This window comes from Protopterus annectens, chromosome 8.part0, assembly GCF_019279795.1.
Source record: "Protopterus annectens isolate FY-2018-M chromosome 8.part0, PAN1.0, whole genome shotgun sequence".
NCBI classification, from domain to species: Eukaryota; Metazoa; Chordata; order Ceratodontiformes; family Protopteridae; genus Protopterus; species Protopterus annectens.
In genome coordinates, this window is record NC_056741.1 from 1,533,961,242 (window position 1) to 1,533,975,937 (window position 14,696).

The following is a 14,696-nucleotide window of genomic DNA, read 5'->3' on the forward strand; positions in this document are numbered from 1 at the left end:
ACTGCTATTATATCAATATTGTTTAAAATTGTACTTGTTTAAAATGTACTACTGGAGCTTTTCTCCTCGGGTCTCCACTGAAAAAAAAAATATATATATATATATATATATATATATATATATATATATATATATATATATATATATACACATCTTCTTCATTTGGCTTCTCCCATTAGGCGTCACCACAGCGGATCAACTGTTTCCATTTTTTCCTGTCCTCAGCATCTTGCTCTGTCACACCAACCACCTGCATGTCCTCTCTCACCACATCCATAAACCTTATCTTAGGCCTTCCTCTTTTCCTGTTACCTGGCAGCTTCATCCTTAGCATCTTTTTCCCAATATACTCTGCATCCCTCCTCAGCACATGTCCAAACCAACGTAATCTTACCTCTCTGGCTTTCTCTTTAAACCTTTCAACCTGGGCTGACCCTCTAATATACTTATTCCTAATCCTGTCCATCCTCGTCACACCCAGTGCAAATCTTAACATCTTCAACTCTGCCACGTCAAGCTCTGACTCCTGCCTTTTTGTCAATGCCACTGTTTCCAACCCATATAACATAGCTGGCCTCACTACCCTCTTGTAGACCTTCCCTTTCACACTTACTGGTACTTGTCTGTCACAAATCACTCCTGACACTCTTCTCCACCCACTCCATCCTGCCTGTACTCTCTTCTTCACCTCTCTTCCACACTCACAATTACTCTGAACTGTTGATCCCAAGTATTTAAACTCATCCACCTTCACCACCTCTACTCCCTGCATCCTCACCATTCCTCTATCCTTCCTCTCATTCACACACATATATTCTGTCTTAGTCCTGCTGACCTTCATTCCTCTTCTCTCTAGAGCATATCTCCATCTCTCCAGGGTCTCCTCCACCTGTTCTCTGCTCTCACTACAGATCACAATGTCATCTGCAAACATCATAGTCCACGGGGACTCCAGTCTGATCTCGTCTGTCAACCTGTCCATCACCACTGCAAATAAGAAAGGGCTCAGAGCTGATCCTTGATGTAATCCCACCTCCATCTTAGACAAATCCATCACTCCCACTGCAGACCTCACCGCTGTCACACTACCCTCGTACATATCCTGTATTACTCTTATATACTTCTCTGACACTCCCGACTTCCTCATACAGTACCACAACTCCTCTCTAGGCACCCTGTCATATGCTTTCTCTAAGTCCACAAAGACACAATGCAACTCCTTCTGACCTTCTCTGTACTTCTCCATCAACACTCTCAGAGCAAACATCGCATCTGTAGTGCTCTTTCCTGGCATGAAATCATACTGCTGATCACTAATCATCACCTTCCTTCTTAACCTAGCTTCCACTACTCTTTCCCATAACTTCATGCTGTGACTGATCAATTTAATCTCTCTGTAGTTACTACAGCTCTGTACATCACCCTTATTCTTAAAAATTGGTATCAAAACACTTTTTCTTCATTCCTCATGCATCCTCTCACTTTCCAAGATTTCATTAAATAATCTAGTTAAAAACTCCACTGCCATTTCACCTAAACACCTCCATGCTTCCACAGGTATGTCATCTGGACCAACAGCCTTTCCATTCTTCATCCTCTTCATAGCTATCCTTACTTCCTCCTTGCTAATCCACTGCACTTCATGATTCACTATCCGCACATCATCCAACCTTCTCTCTTTCTCATTCTCTTCATTCATCAGCCCCTCAAAGTACTCTTTCCTCACTTGTCAGTACATTTCCCTCATTATCCTTTATCACCCTTACCTGCTGAACATCTTTTCTAGCTCGGTCCCTCTGTCTAGCCAATCGGTACAGGTCCTTTTCTCCCTCCTTAGTGTGTCCAACCTTTCATACAACTCTTCATACACCTTATCCTGTGGCTTCGCCACCTCTCTCTTTGCCATGCACTTCATCTCCTTATACTCTTGTCTACTTTCATCTCTCTGACAATCCCACTTCTTCTTCGCCAACCTCTTTCTCTGTATACTCTCCTGTACTTCTTCATTCCACCACCAGGTCTCCTTGTCCTCCTTCCTCTTTCCAGATGTCACACCAAGCACCTTTCTAGGCATCTCTCTTACTAGCCCTGCTGTAGTTACCCAGCTATTTGGTAACTCTTCACTGCCACCCAGTGCCTGTCTTAACTCTTCCCTGAACTCCACCTCACAATTACTCTTTTTCAGTTTCCACCATTTGATCCTTGGTGCTGCCCTCACACTCATCCTCCTCTTCTTGATCACCAATGTCATCCTACAAATCACCATCTTATACTGCCTAACTACACTTTCCCCTGCCACAACTTTACAATCTCCAATCTCCTTCAAACTGGCCCTCCTACATAAGATATAATCCACCTGTGTTCATCTTCCTCCACTCTTGTATGTCACTCTATGCTCCACACTCTTGTTAAAATACGTATTCACCACAGCCATGTCCATCCCTTTTGCAAAATCCACTACCATCTGTCCTTCTGCATTCCTTTGCTTAACACCATACCTACCCATCACTTCCTCATCCCCACTGTTCCCTTCACCAACATGCCCATTAAAATCTGCTCCAATCACCACTTTCTCACCCTTGGGTACAGTCATCACCACTTCATCCAACTCACTCCAAAATTTTTCTTTCTCATCCATCGTTCACCAAACTTGTGGAGCATATGCACTAACAACATTCATCATTACACCATCAATTTCCAGCTTTATATACATCACTCTATCCAACACTCTTTTCACCTCCAAAACACTCTTAGCATACTGTTCCTTCAAGATAATCCCTACGCCATTTCCCCTCCCATCCACACCATGATAAAACAATCTGAACCCGCCTCCGATACACCTAGCCTTGCTCCCCTTCCATCTTGTCTCTTGCACACACAATATACCAACCTTCCTTCAGTCCATTATATCAGCTAGCACTCTCCCTATACCAGTCATACTGCCAACATTCAAAGTTCCAACCCTCACTATCACAGTCCTAGCCTTTACCTGCCTTAGGGCATATCTTCCCCCTCTTCTCCTCCTTTGGCCAACAGTAGCCCAATTTCTGCCAGTACCCTGTTGGCCAACAGTACTGGTGGCGGTCTTTGTTAACCCGGGCCTCGACCGATCTGGTATGTATATCTGTACTGTTATATGTGTGTGTGTGTGTGTGTCATTTGTGCCTGAACAAATGATTTAAACCTAATTTCTTTATGCCCTGTAAACTGTTCTATCCTTTGATTTACTGTAATTTATGTCAAATAGATAAAAGGCCCCAGAAATGTGGTAACTATAATGAAATATATTTTTGTCCTAATTCTATAATTGGAGAAAAAGAAGTTGAGATGCAGGGACAGCCAGTGGAGCCATTCATAGCACAAAGAACACAGACCATTTGAAGAAGAGGCACTCAAATTAATTGAAATGAACACTCAAATAGAAAAGTGAGCAAGACATCTGGAGCAGAAAAGTTACACTGTGCATTATTATGACAAGAACTATGGGAGTTATTCACAACGCCACTGACTAGCTTGTTCCACTAAAGACACATCATTGTACTAATTATAAAGCAAAGAGGAAAAAAAAGACTGAATGGCAGATGCATCTGCATGGCGAAAGCAGCAGGATGAATGTTATGCTGCATTTACCATAAATCACTGAGTACTGATTACAGTCTGAAGAACAGTCGAGTGAAATGTCAAAGAGGTCATCCCTATTTAGTGTCTTTTTGTACACAGGTCATATCTGTTTGTAGACAGAGCAAAGATTTACAACAGATTAATACTGCAAGGGGTGGGCAGATGAGGAAGAAAGTAAATTGTTTGTTTGTGTCTTTCGGCTTTTCCCGGTTAGGGGTCCCCACAGATTGGCAGTAGATTTTTATGTGCTGGCTTGCCGGGCCTAACGGACAACCTTCAACGAAGGAATGCCCATTCACGCATGCCGCCACACAGAAAATGCTCTAACTGAGAATCAAACGGGCAACGTCTAACTGTGAGGCAACAACGCTACCGCAGCACAACCACCGCAGTATGAGGAAGAAAGTAAATAAATTGAAGAAATGGGTTAAGGTGTCAAATTGGATTATTTTTTCTATACCCCAGTCCTCTCTGCAGCACAAAAGTATCTGCAGATCTACTGGCATGTAGCTACTAATCCACTCCAATCTAACCTGAGCATAACACAACACCATGATGTTCCTGTGACTTCCTGGAACACAGGAGCATTATGGATACTACAAATCTGTGAACAAGGATGACACTGGTAAAGCTGTTACACCTAGCAGCTTGCTGTTATAAGCTGACAGGTGAGATCCCTTATCACTGAGATATATCCTACCTCTTTGGCAAGAGTTTTCCAGATTTTATCCAAGATATAATATACTTCAAGTAAAACAACACTAAGGACTATACAGTAACTAAGGGTACAACCTGTTGGTTACAAAGCAAAGAAAGGTCAGTCTGGACTGTGGCATAGGAGGATGAAGCCATGGCTGTGATCCAAATGACCTGAGTTTATTTAGCAGCAATAGAAAGTCAGGTGAAAAGGATGGCAGTAAAGTGCTGAATGCCATCTCACCCCATCATGGCAGGAGCAAGGAGACTTCAGCTCACTTTGCTTGCAAAACCTGTATGTGTCGGGGTGTATCATCTGCAGGAATGAGCCTAGGTGGGTCCAACTTCATTGTGGGATTTCCACATAATCAAGGGTAGTATGCACTGTAACACAAATATACCTACCAGAGCAGCTAGTGTGGTACTCACAAACATACCCAAAGAAGGGAGTTTGGAAATTCATATGAGAAATTGGGCTGGCATGCTCCTGAATAACGAATCTTCAACCACCCCCAAGAAGTAGAGCTGGCACACCCACTTAGAGTGAGGGAATGAGTAGGTAGAAGGGCTATTGACATCTTTGAAGATGATCTAACTTCTTGACTTTGAGGGGAATGATCTGATTGCCTCTAGGACGCACTTACTAACCTCAGCTGATAGACCAGCATGATGAGTGAATGAGTTGACTACATGCAGGTGGTAAAGGTATTTGGTGGTGTCAGCAGATAGGAGCAGAGAAAATGCAATAAAAAAAAAAAAAATGTACCCAGAAATAATATCACATGACTGAATATAACCAAGTAATATATCAAAGCCATGGACAAAAGTAAAAGAAAGCTAAACAACATCATCATTAATACTCTGGTGGTAGGATAAATTTAATTTTTACAAAAAATTCTGAAATATCTATGGGCAAAAACAAAACACATTAAGGTAACATTTTTTTGAAAAATGAATTTTAGACACTAAAGAGTATGACATGGAAATGGAATGGGAGAAGAAGGTGCCACATCAGAAGCATCTCTTCATGCAAAAATAAAATTCACAAAATATGTTACAAGCTGAGTTGTAGGATGCAAACAGTAAGAGATTTCAAAGTGTATAAGGCAGGTGTGTGTGTACGCACGTATATATATATATATATATATATATATATATATATATATATATTTATATATATATATAAGCTACATATATTACATGCTTCTTTGTTACTGTCTTCCTCCCACTCCCAAAATATTCAGCCTCTATGAGGATGCATCATTTTTAGATTTACTCACAGTTGCTCAGACATGACACTCACAGGGGTCAGAAGTAATATCCTCTGCTGGCTCCACAGGGGCACTTGTGCTGGCATATTCATATCCATGATCCATTCCAGGACTCGGATCCTTCGTACCACTAACAATACTATGATTGTTTCCAAAGATAGCAGGATCTCCTGGTACTAGTGTTGCTTTTGAATGGAGCTCTGAAACAAGACAGCATGCTTGGGTTTAATGATTTAGCTACAGCTTATATAAATGTGAATAAGAGAAAGGATCAAAACTTGCAATGTAAACTGCTTCATACTTTGTGGGGGTTTAAGGCCTGCATTGACTTGGCTGGGAAGAGGTACCCTGACATCACAAACAGACATCATGTATAGATGGAATGTTGTCCACAGGAAGTTATGATACTGTACTTTATGATTATGCCATTTCCAAGACTGTTATGTTGTATGTACAACACTGATGGCTAGTATACTGCATTCTGAAGCCTGACTCTGAGAAGATGGATTAATCAAGTCTATTTCTGTGAACACCCCTTAATGACAACTTTTTCACGGAGCATTTCAATGCTGCCAAAGTCCCTGTATCCCATTACAACATACTATTACCAAACAGGTCATCACAACTCAGAGGTCTATATCTTACCCCATCCCTGATTTATACTGCTGGACTTGATTAGGCCATCTTTGAAGAGTCATGTTACATGGTATTGCATGGACTGCTTTCTCCAATCTAGGAATAGATTCTCCAGGGATCATCACTGCATGACTTTTACTGGAGATTATTTACTATTCATATTTAAATACTCACTAGCCTATTGCACTCATCAGCTTGACCGATAATTCAATTTTATTACAAATAATTGAGGTATGTATTGTTAATGTTTTTATTTCTAATGCATGATCCCATCTGAGCAGCAGTTACTCTACATGTATTACTGCTGTGAGCAAATACAGTGGTAGGTCATACTGTCCAGCCATTGTATCATTAATAGCCAGTATAGTTTGCCTGTCCCTCCAATTAAATCTGACATCTTTATGTATTTATGCATTCTCGTGTATAAACATTCATCTTAGTTTCTACTAAAGAAGCTAAAGATGATTTGCAAACCAGAAAAATTACAACAATAAAACGTTAACACTGATCTTCCATTTTCACCAAAGATATAATGATTGTCTACTAGTCAGTGTCCTCACCTTGTCTTTTTCACTTGAATCATCACTATAGCAGTGCACACAATGCTACTAGACCCCCCCCAGTGAACCTCTTAAGACTCATTACTGGTGCATGCACAGATATACACATACACACACACATGCACACAGACACAGATAAAAAAAAAAGAAACAAAGCACATTGCTTGCATTCTGTTGTTCCTCTGATGTATATTGATTACCTCCTGGGTAACTTCATACTCACGGATTAAAATTACCAGCAGCGTTACTCCTGTCACCAGAATAAAAACCACCAACATGCAGATGACAAGGAGCTGAACAGGGAGCGAGTGCAAATTCCGTGGGCCACACAGCATGTACCATAATCTGTTTGCTGCAAAAAGAAATATCAATAACTGAACATACACAGCAAAAATAATTTTTCTTTTTAAACTGCAGAATTTAACATTACTCAGTGTGGATTACAGTTTAGGCAGACTGAAAAATGTGACAAGAGGGACCCATTGGTCATCTTGTTCAAATTCTGATTGAAGTCAGCAGTCCATTTAACACTAGTTTCAATAGTTCAGAAATCATTCAGTGAATTAGACCACACAGTACATATAGCTGAGCTTCTTCATTTAAGGCCCAGTCTGTGAGGATGAATTTTATATGGTGGAGAAAAGAGTTGGGTATCTGCAAATACCTTCTGAAAGGAAGAGACAAGCTGTTATTTAGCAGGTTAGCCAAGTCAGGAACTGTCTTTAGATCTGCACTCTATCTGCCACTTTCCCTTGCTACTGTATTGCTGGGACCTCACCACAGTCTTAATGAAATAATATTTCTTGATGCTGATGTGACATCTTCCCCCCTTTATTTACCACCCAGTCCCTACCTCATATTAATTTTTATTTGGTTGTTTGCCACCACCTTGTCTTTGATAATGTAGTGCTACCCTAGCATGTTTTTTTTTCTCTCCCATCTTTATTTTCTTGTCTGGCTGTGTACATTTGTTGTGCTCCAAGTATTTCCTCATATTCCATGTTCCTAGTACCTTCACACTGATCCAAGAATTTCCTTCCATTCCATATCCTCAGTGCATTCCCAGTGCACTGAGCATTTCCTTCACACTCTATTGCCCAGTACATTCCCATATAAATGTCATGGCACAGTGGTTAAGGTCATTGCCTCACATTTTTAGGGTGTCAGGTTTAAACCTGACCTCTGTTCATTGGGCAGAATCAGCATATTCTTGGGTTTGGGATTTGGTATAATGGTTAACATTGTTTACTTTAGACACAAGGTACAGGATTTGATGATCACCTTTACTAGGGAAATTGGCTTGGTTTAAAATGACTTACAAGGGCTGTTAGTCAAGTATTTAAAAACAGTGAACCCATGTTTCAAGCATTTCTCTACACTCCATGTCCCTATTACATACCCTGTTTTCCAAGCATTTCATGACACTCCCTGTCCCAGTACATTCCCAATGTTCTAAACATTTCCTCACATTGCATGTCCTCAGTACATTCCCAGTGTTGCAAGCATTTCCTGACATTCCATATGACAGAACATTCCCAATATTCAAAACATATCCTTATATTCCATGCCCTCAGTACCTTTCCAGTGTCCCAAACATTTCTTATGCTCTATGTCCGAGTACTTTCCCAGTGCTCCAAGCATTTCCTTATAATCTGCCTCAGTATATCACAGTATTCCAAGAATTCCTCTCACGCCATGTCCCCATCAATTTACCCTCTTGATGAGAGCTTTATTGCACACATTCAGTCATCTTACTCTCCTCCTGTTATGGCCTCCATAAGTGAAGAGATATATAATAACATTTCACTAGTACCCTTTGTGATGTCCCCACTCTAGGTCAGTAATCAAGGAGCCTGAATACTCACCACTGACATGGGAGAGGGGTGTTCACTTGGAACAAAAATGGATACACCCAGTATTTCCAGATAAAGCTCTTTGCAGCAAGCAAAATTTCCCTTAAGAGCACACAGGAACACACACAGTCTGGGGTCTGAATTTCTCTCTCTGTCTTGCTCCAGGTCCCCAGTAAGGCTTCCCACTGATGCAGCTATAGAGTTGAGTCCAAGCCAAGTCCTCTAGCACCCTCTCTGTGAAACCAGTGCTTTGTGTCCCTGCTCCAAGCAGCTGAAACACACACAGATACACACCTGGGAAATGCTGGCACACATTTACTAGCCATGCCTACTTCTGCACAGACTATAAGGTAGTTACTGCCACTAGACATTCCAAAGCCAGATACTCTAAGGATCTTACAAGGGTACCCAATTATACTGAGTGACATTAATATTAGTAAAAATTATAGTATTTGACCAAAGCAGTGAGGCTTTCAGAAGTGGCCACACGATTATCAAATAGATATAAGTACTTTCAAAGTTTAAAATATTCTCTAAAGGCCCAGCCACAATGAAAAGTTTAAATATATTTAATAACAAATTACAAAAGAACATGAAAATACTAAATATCTATTTACAATAAACACCAGAATTTCAGCCATAGGAAATATTAAATTAACACAGATGAATAGATTCACACAGATACAGAAAAACAGTACTTAACTATTCTCACTATACTTTCCTGACTGATTTAAAAAAATACTATGCCCTGGTTCACTTACTAGAGCAAGGCAAGATGAAGTAGGTGAGGGGTCATTCTTTGTCAGGTTACAAAAACAGACTGATCTGAGACTTCTCTCTCATCTGGTATTAAAACATATTTTTTGTCCTAAATTATAGAAAGACATCAGATACATCTGGTCATCTGACTTCTGGTTCCCATGTTACTCCCATTGCTTGAAACTGAACCAGAATATAGCACATATGTGTTACCATACACACATATAGAACTTTGTTGAGATGCGTTATAACATCTGGAAGCTATAAAACCATAAAACACTTCCACTCTTCCTACAGGAGCTAATAAACCATACTTCTTACAGACACTGTGTCTCTGGCTTCATTTAAAACTGTGAGATAACATATTTATTGCCTAGGCCCAGTAATTTAATTTAAGAACATTTTTTTCAAAGTTAGCTGGAGCTGGACTGTGATTAACCTCTTCTCCTCCAATATCCTCTGTTAACATATTTATTCAATTCAGTTGCAATGCAGTCAGGACACACTGTTGGCACAGTTTTAACACAAGAAACTTTACAGATACATTTTCATCACAAACATATGTACTAATTAGTTTGATATACAAATACTTCTGTTGGTATAGGTGGCAATACCTCACATCATCACACCCTGCATAACACCAGAATACTTCTTCACCTGAAAATAAACCCCAGCATTCTATTGGGCTTTGTCAATGCCATCTCACATTGCACAGCTTGAATCAGTTGTGTTGATTATTATACTCACATATTTTCCTTTTTCCATTTGTCTAAGAGTTTACCCAACACTTATGTTCTGCATTAGCTTCAGTAGTCAAAATGAATAACCATACAATTTGTTTACACTGAATGCCATCACCTACGTATCTGCCCAACTTATGAGCCCTTTTTAGTTCATGATGAAGGTTGTCTCAGCTATTCCCAATCACTGTTAAATGTTAACATTACCAATAAACTGTTTGATCATCTCTCACCCTGTAGTCCCATTATAACATCTTAACTCAAATATTCTGAGAAATACTACAACCAGCACTAAACCTTCTTGCATTACATTTGTCACTGGCTTATCACTCACAGGTTCTTTTGGACTGGGAGTCTTTCTAGGATCCACAAAGAAGACTGTGTAATTTCTGAGCACTCAACAGCTGGTCATTGAAATGATAATGTGCTAGTGTGAACAGCCTTTGGTGTCTCAGAATATAAAGAAGGGAAGGAGTATTTCCCAAGAATATGTTGCATCAAACACCAAATGATCGCCCCCAAAAATCCTGACAGTGTTCTCTAGACAAGCTGAAGATGAACTTTACCTTAAAAAATGGGCACTGAAAATAAGCAGAATAAGAAAAGTCATGTAATGAATTATTAATGTGTAGAAATTTGTCTAACAGCCTAACTAGGCAAGATCAGCATAATGGAGAAAGAAATACATAGTTTAAAAAGTAAACTAACTCAACCAGGAAACAGATCTATGAGCAACACATCCTAATAGTGGAAGTGCTCAATAGTGCTGCAGCTGGAGGTCTAAGGTAATTTATTTTAGGAGAAACATTGCTGTACCACTGAATATCCCATTTGACATGGACATACAATGGACAGAATTCACAGACTGGGAAGACTGACCAGATCCTGACAACAGATCACATGCTGCATGCAAATTCATATAACACTAAGGCGTGGATTATGGCAGTTATCTGAGGAGTTCCAGCCAAAAAGAAGGAACAGCTAATTTCACAGATCAATGAAAATAAAGAAGAGATTCACAAGGAAAGAGCAATCCAAGGCAAGGTATGAGGTGCTATGCAGGACGCAGAAACAAGTGTGACATTAGAACCAGCCAAATACTTGGAACAGCATGTAATGTCAGAAGAGAAGAGATAGGTAAGTAAAGACTTAGAAAGGTAGACAGGAGGCTGGCCATTAAGTGGAAGAAGGAAGAATGAGGCACAGATTGAGAGGGGGTGAGAATGCATGCTATACTGCACAAGTAAGGTTAAAGAAAGGGAACAAGATAATGCATGCATGTCAATCAGACAGTAACAATACTCTGATCAGTGTAGTAACAGAGTAAAAACGAGAACTGACTGAAGAGAAGATACTGAAGGAAGGTGGTGATAAGCAACAAAAAAGGGCAGGGAAGATCTGCCGCTCAAATGCATGACAAATAGTTTTATGTTCTAAGAGAGCAGATAATGATGGAATATACCCATGGGCATCAATAATAGTCATGGAACAGTTAAGCATATATGAGTAACTGAATGCTAGCAAATACAATGAGGGTAAGCAGGTGAGAAGGTGATACGTTATATAATACAAAGACTAGACATCATGGGGAGATAAAATTAAAATGGGATAATAGTAAAATAACACTATGCTGAAAAGAGAGGGGAAGGGGAGGAGAGTTCTGTGAAAACCATGACAGAAAGAACAGGAGAGTTCTGTGAAAACCATGACAGGAAGAACACTACTCACAAGATATTGTGGTGTAACATTTACTGATAGAGTAGGAAGACCAGTAAATGAAGCAAAGGTGACTCTAGAAGAAAAGACAATGATAAATAAAACTGATGGCAAACAATAAGAGAAAGGAGTGAGAATAATGAGTAAGTAGGAAGGGAAAGTGAGGCATGCTGGAACTAAAATGGAAATGGCAACTAGATTACAAACAATCACTATATGTAGAAGGAGGATGAGCATGTACACCAGTAGGGTCAGACAGTCTAAATGGGAAGAAAAGTCAGTTGGCATACAAAAAAAGAAGGGGGAGAGCAATACAAGCTAAGGTGAACAGGTATGAGTAGAGGCTAGCTGAGTAGGCAAGGTCTTGAATGTTTATAGCAGAGGGTCATGAAGCTGATGATCTAGAGAACAAGGTAGGGAGGGCAAAAGGAGAGATGCACAGATGAGTTCAAAAGCAGAGTAGTAAGAGAAGTGGTGTAACACAATGAAATTAGGTGTCAAGCGGTAGTGGTGCTGCGGTAGCGTTGTCGTCTCACAGCAAGAAATTGTCCCATTCGATTCTCAGCTAGAGCGTCTTCTGTGTGGAGGCATGAGTGAATGGGCGTACCTTTGTTGAAGGTTGTGCATCAGGGCTGGTAACTCGGCATGTAAAAATCCACTACCAAACATTAGCGGACTGGAGTTCCGCTGTGTCAACCCCTAACCGGGATAAGCCGAAAGAAACAACATGTATTCGAAATGCAGAGTGTGGTAAAACATAAACCTACATTACAAGAGGGAAGTGAAGAGTATTAGTCCAAACTGTAAAGAATGACTGCTTTGATATGCCAGAAGCAGCATCAGCTGCCCAATGTAACACTGTGATGGTAAAATTAGGCTAATCTATGATGGCATATAGTAAGAGATAGTAGTATAGGGGGTACTGATGAGAAGTGAAGTGCACAGGGTGCCAGAGTAGAACACCTAGTGACAGCACATGTCATTAAGCTTCCAGCAAAGGAATACAACTCCTCATTGATGTTCTTTAATGAGTTGCTCAAAGACATTGTTGGATATAGTCACTCCTTGGTTATTCAAATGGCAATCCAGTCATCCAAAATCACATCTACATGGAATATGGGGATTGACATCAACAGTAACCGTCATCTAGATTCAAAGTTCACACCTCCAGGTGACTAGTCCTGTCATGGTTGTTTTTCTGTACCACAAAGACATGCACATACACTCACAGCCATGGCCAGTTTAGAATGTCCAATACACGTACTGCATTTCTTTTTAATGTGGGAGAAATGGCATTTTATATAAAAATGGACAATGGCATTTCATGTTTCTATTAATACTATGTTACAACAGCATATATGTCTGACACATAAAGCAAAAAATTTGATTTATAAATGTGATACTGTTTTATATCAACCCAATAATGTGACATGTGCAGCAGATTGGGTCACAGCTGGAGTAGCTCAATACTATATGTTTAAATATATATTTAATATAAGCTAAGAAAGACCGATTAGGCAGGGTAAGAGATAACACAGACATGAAAAAGGAGGAAAGTGCAAGTGAAAGAGGAGAGGAGACAACTAACAGGTGAGAAATGAAAAACAGACTGCAATGTGAGTAGGTAAAGCTTTTTGATACATAGCTACACAGACAGGATAAATCCATAATAGAAATACGACCGATATGTAATTAATACTCAGCTGTGATCGCAAATGCTTGATGAAACATGCCAAAATGATGTTATATATGCTGCCTCCAAATTGCTGTATCCTGGAGTAAGAGAATTCTCCAGGGTACTGTAGTCTTAATTTCTTTTTTATAAATGATACATAAATTGCTCACTAATTATCACACTTCAGTGATCAGGACTGTAATCTCTCACACTTCAATCTGGTAACTGGATAGGACATACAGAAGCAGTGAGAACGGAGAAAGAAGGTGGATGGTTATGAAAGTATTTATTTAGAAGGGGACTGAAGAGGAAGAATGACTAAAAGACAGGATTGCGGTAGTTAGAGGTAGGGCAGGTATGCAGTCAACTCATATTACTGGTGCAACAAAAGAAGGTATGCATGGCAGCAAAAGGAGAGTAAAATAGGCCTGTCTGAATCAAATAAGGGTGAAGGTAGAACCGAGGGCAGGTGATGAAGGATAATAAGGAGAGGGGATAAGCACTGAGGAAAAGAGAGTACAGTAATCTTAGCCTGGAACTTATTGGGTGCCCACAATTATGAAAACATGAAGACAGTGTGAAGTAGGCTAGGTGACTGAACTTCTACAAGATATCAAATTAAAACGTTAAGTTAGGAAACTAATGGAAGTAGGACATTTAAGTGGGCAGAAGGAAAGAAAGGAGCAGCTTTTCACAGGGGGCTGATGATAGTGAATGAAGAAGATGGAAGATGGATGCATTTGTTTGATTCACCGAGAAAGAAGTTATGGAAAGCTGAAAACAACTATGCACTGAATAGGGGGTGGCTAGATGTTTTTAAAGATTTCTTCAAGCTGTGGGAGGAGGTGCTAAAACATTTTTGGAAATAATTGTTGGAAGGGGGAATCAAAGTAACTTTAAGTGAAAAGAATGACAGGTTGGCAGAAAATGATATAATATGCTAAGGCACATGACAATAGTACTGGGAATAAAGACAGGCAAATGACACACATAGGGAGCTCCTCCTTGATGTTTCATAGAAATAGCTCCAACAATGTAAGGCCATGTTTCAGCTCTTCGGCTCATTGTGCTGGCTCACTGAAGCACATATGTAGCTGTGATTTGAAACAGTGGAAGCCTGACTGTAACTGTACAGGCAGCTACTGTGTTTTTTGAGTGATCATTTTTCT

At 40.0% G+C, this 14,696-nt stretch overlaps 1 protein-coding gene across 6 annotated transcripts in view; it reads right to left on the bottom strand.

Moving 5' to 3' along the window:
* The window catches only part of LOC122809540 (membrane frizzled-related protein), a 438,477-nt gene that overhangs the window by 364,440 nt on the left and 59,341 nt on the right, over positions 1 to 14,696 (bottom strand). For 5 of the 6 annotated variants that reach the window (XM_044081117.1, XM_044081118.1, XM_044081115.1 and 2 more), the window contains 2 exons: positions 7,008 to 7,136; positions 5,621 to 5,788 (listed from right to left, as the gene is read on the bottom strand). In XM_044081117.1, the coding sequence (XP_043937052.1) occupies positions 5,621 to 5,788; positions 7,008 to 7,136 (297 nt within the window). The remainder of the gene's footprint in view (positions 1 to 5,620; positions 5,789 to 7,007; positions 7,137 to 14,696) is intronic. The other variant, XM_044081119.1, reaches the window with a different exon arrangement.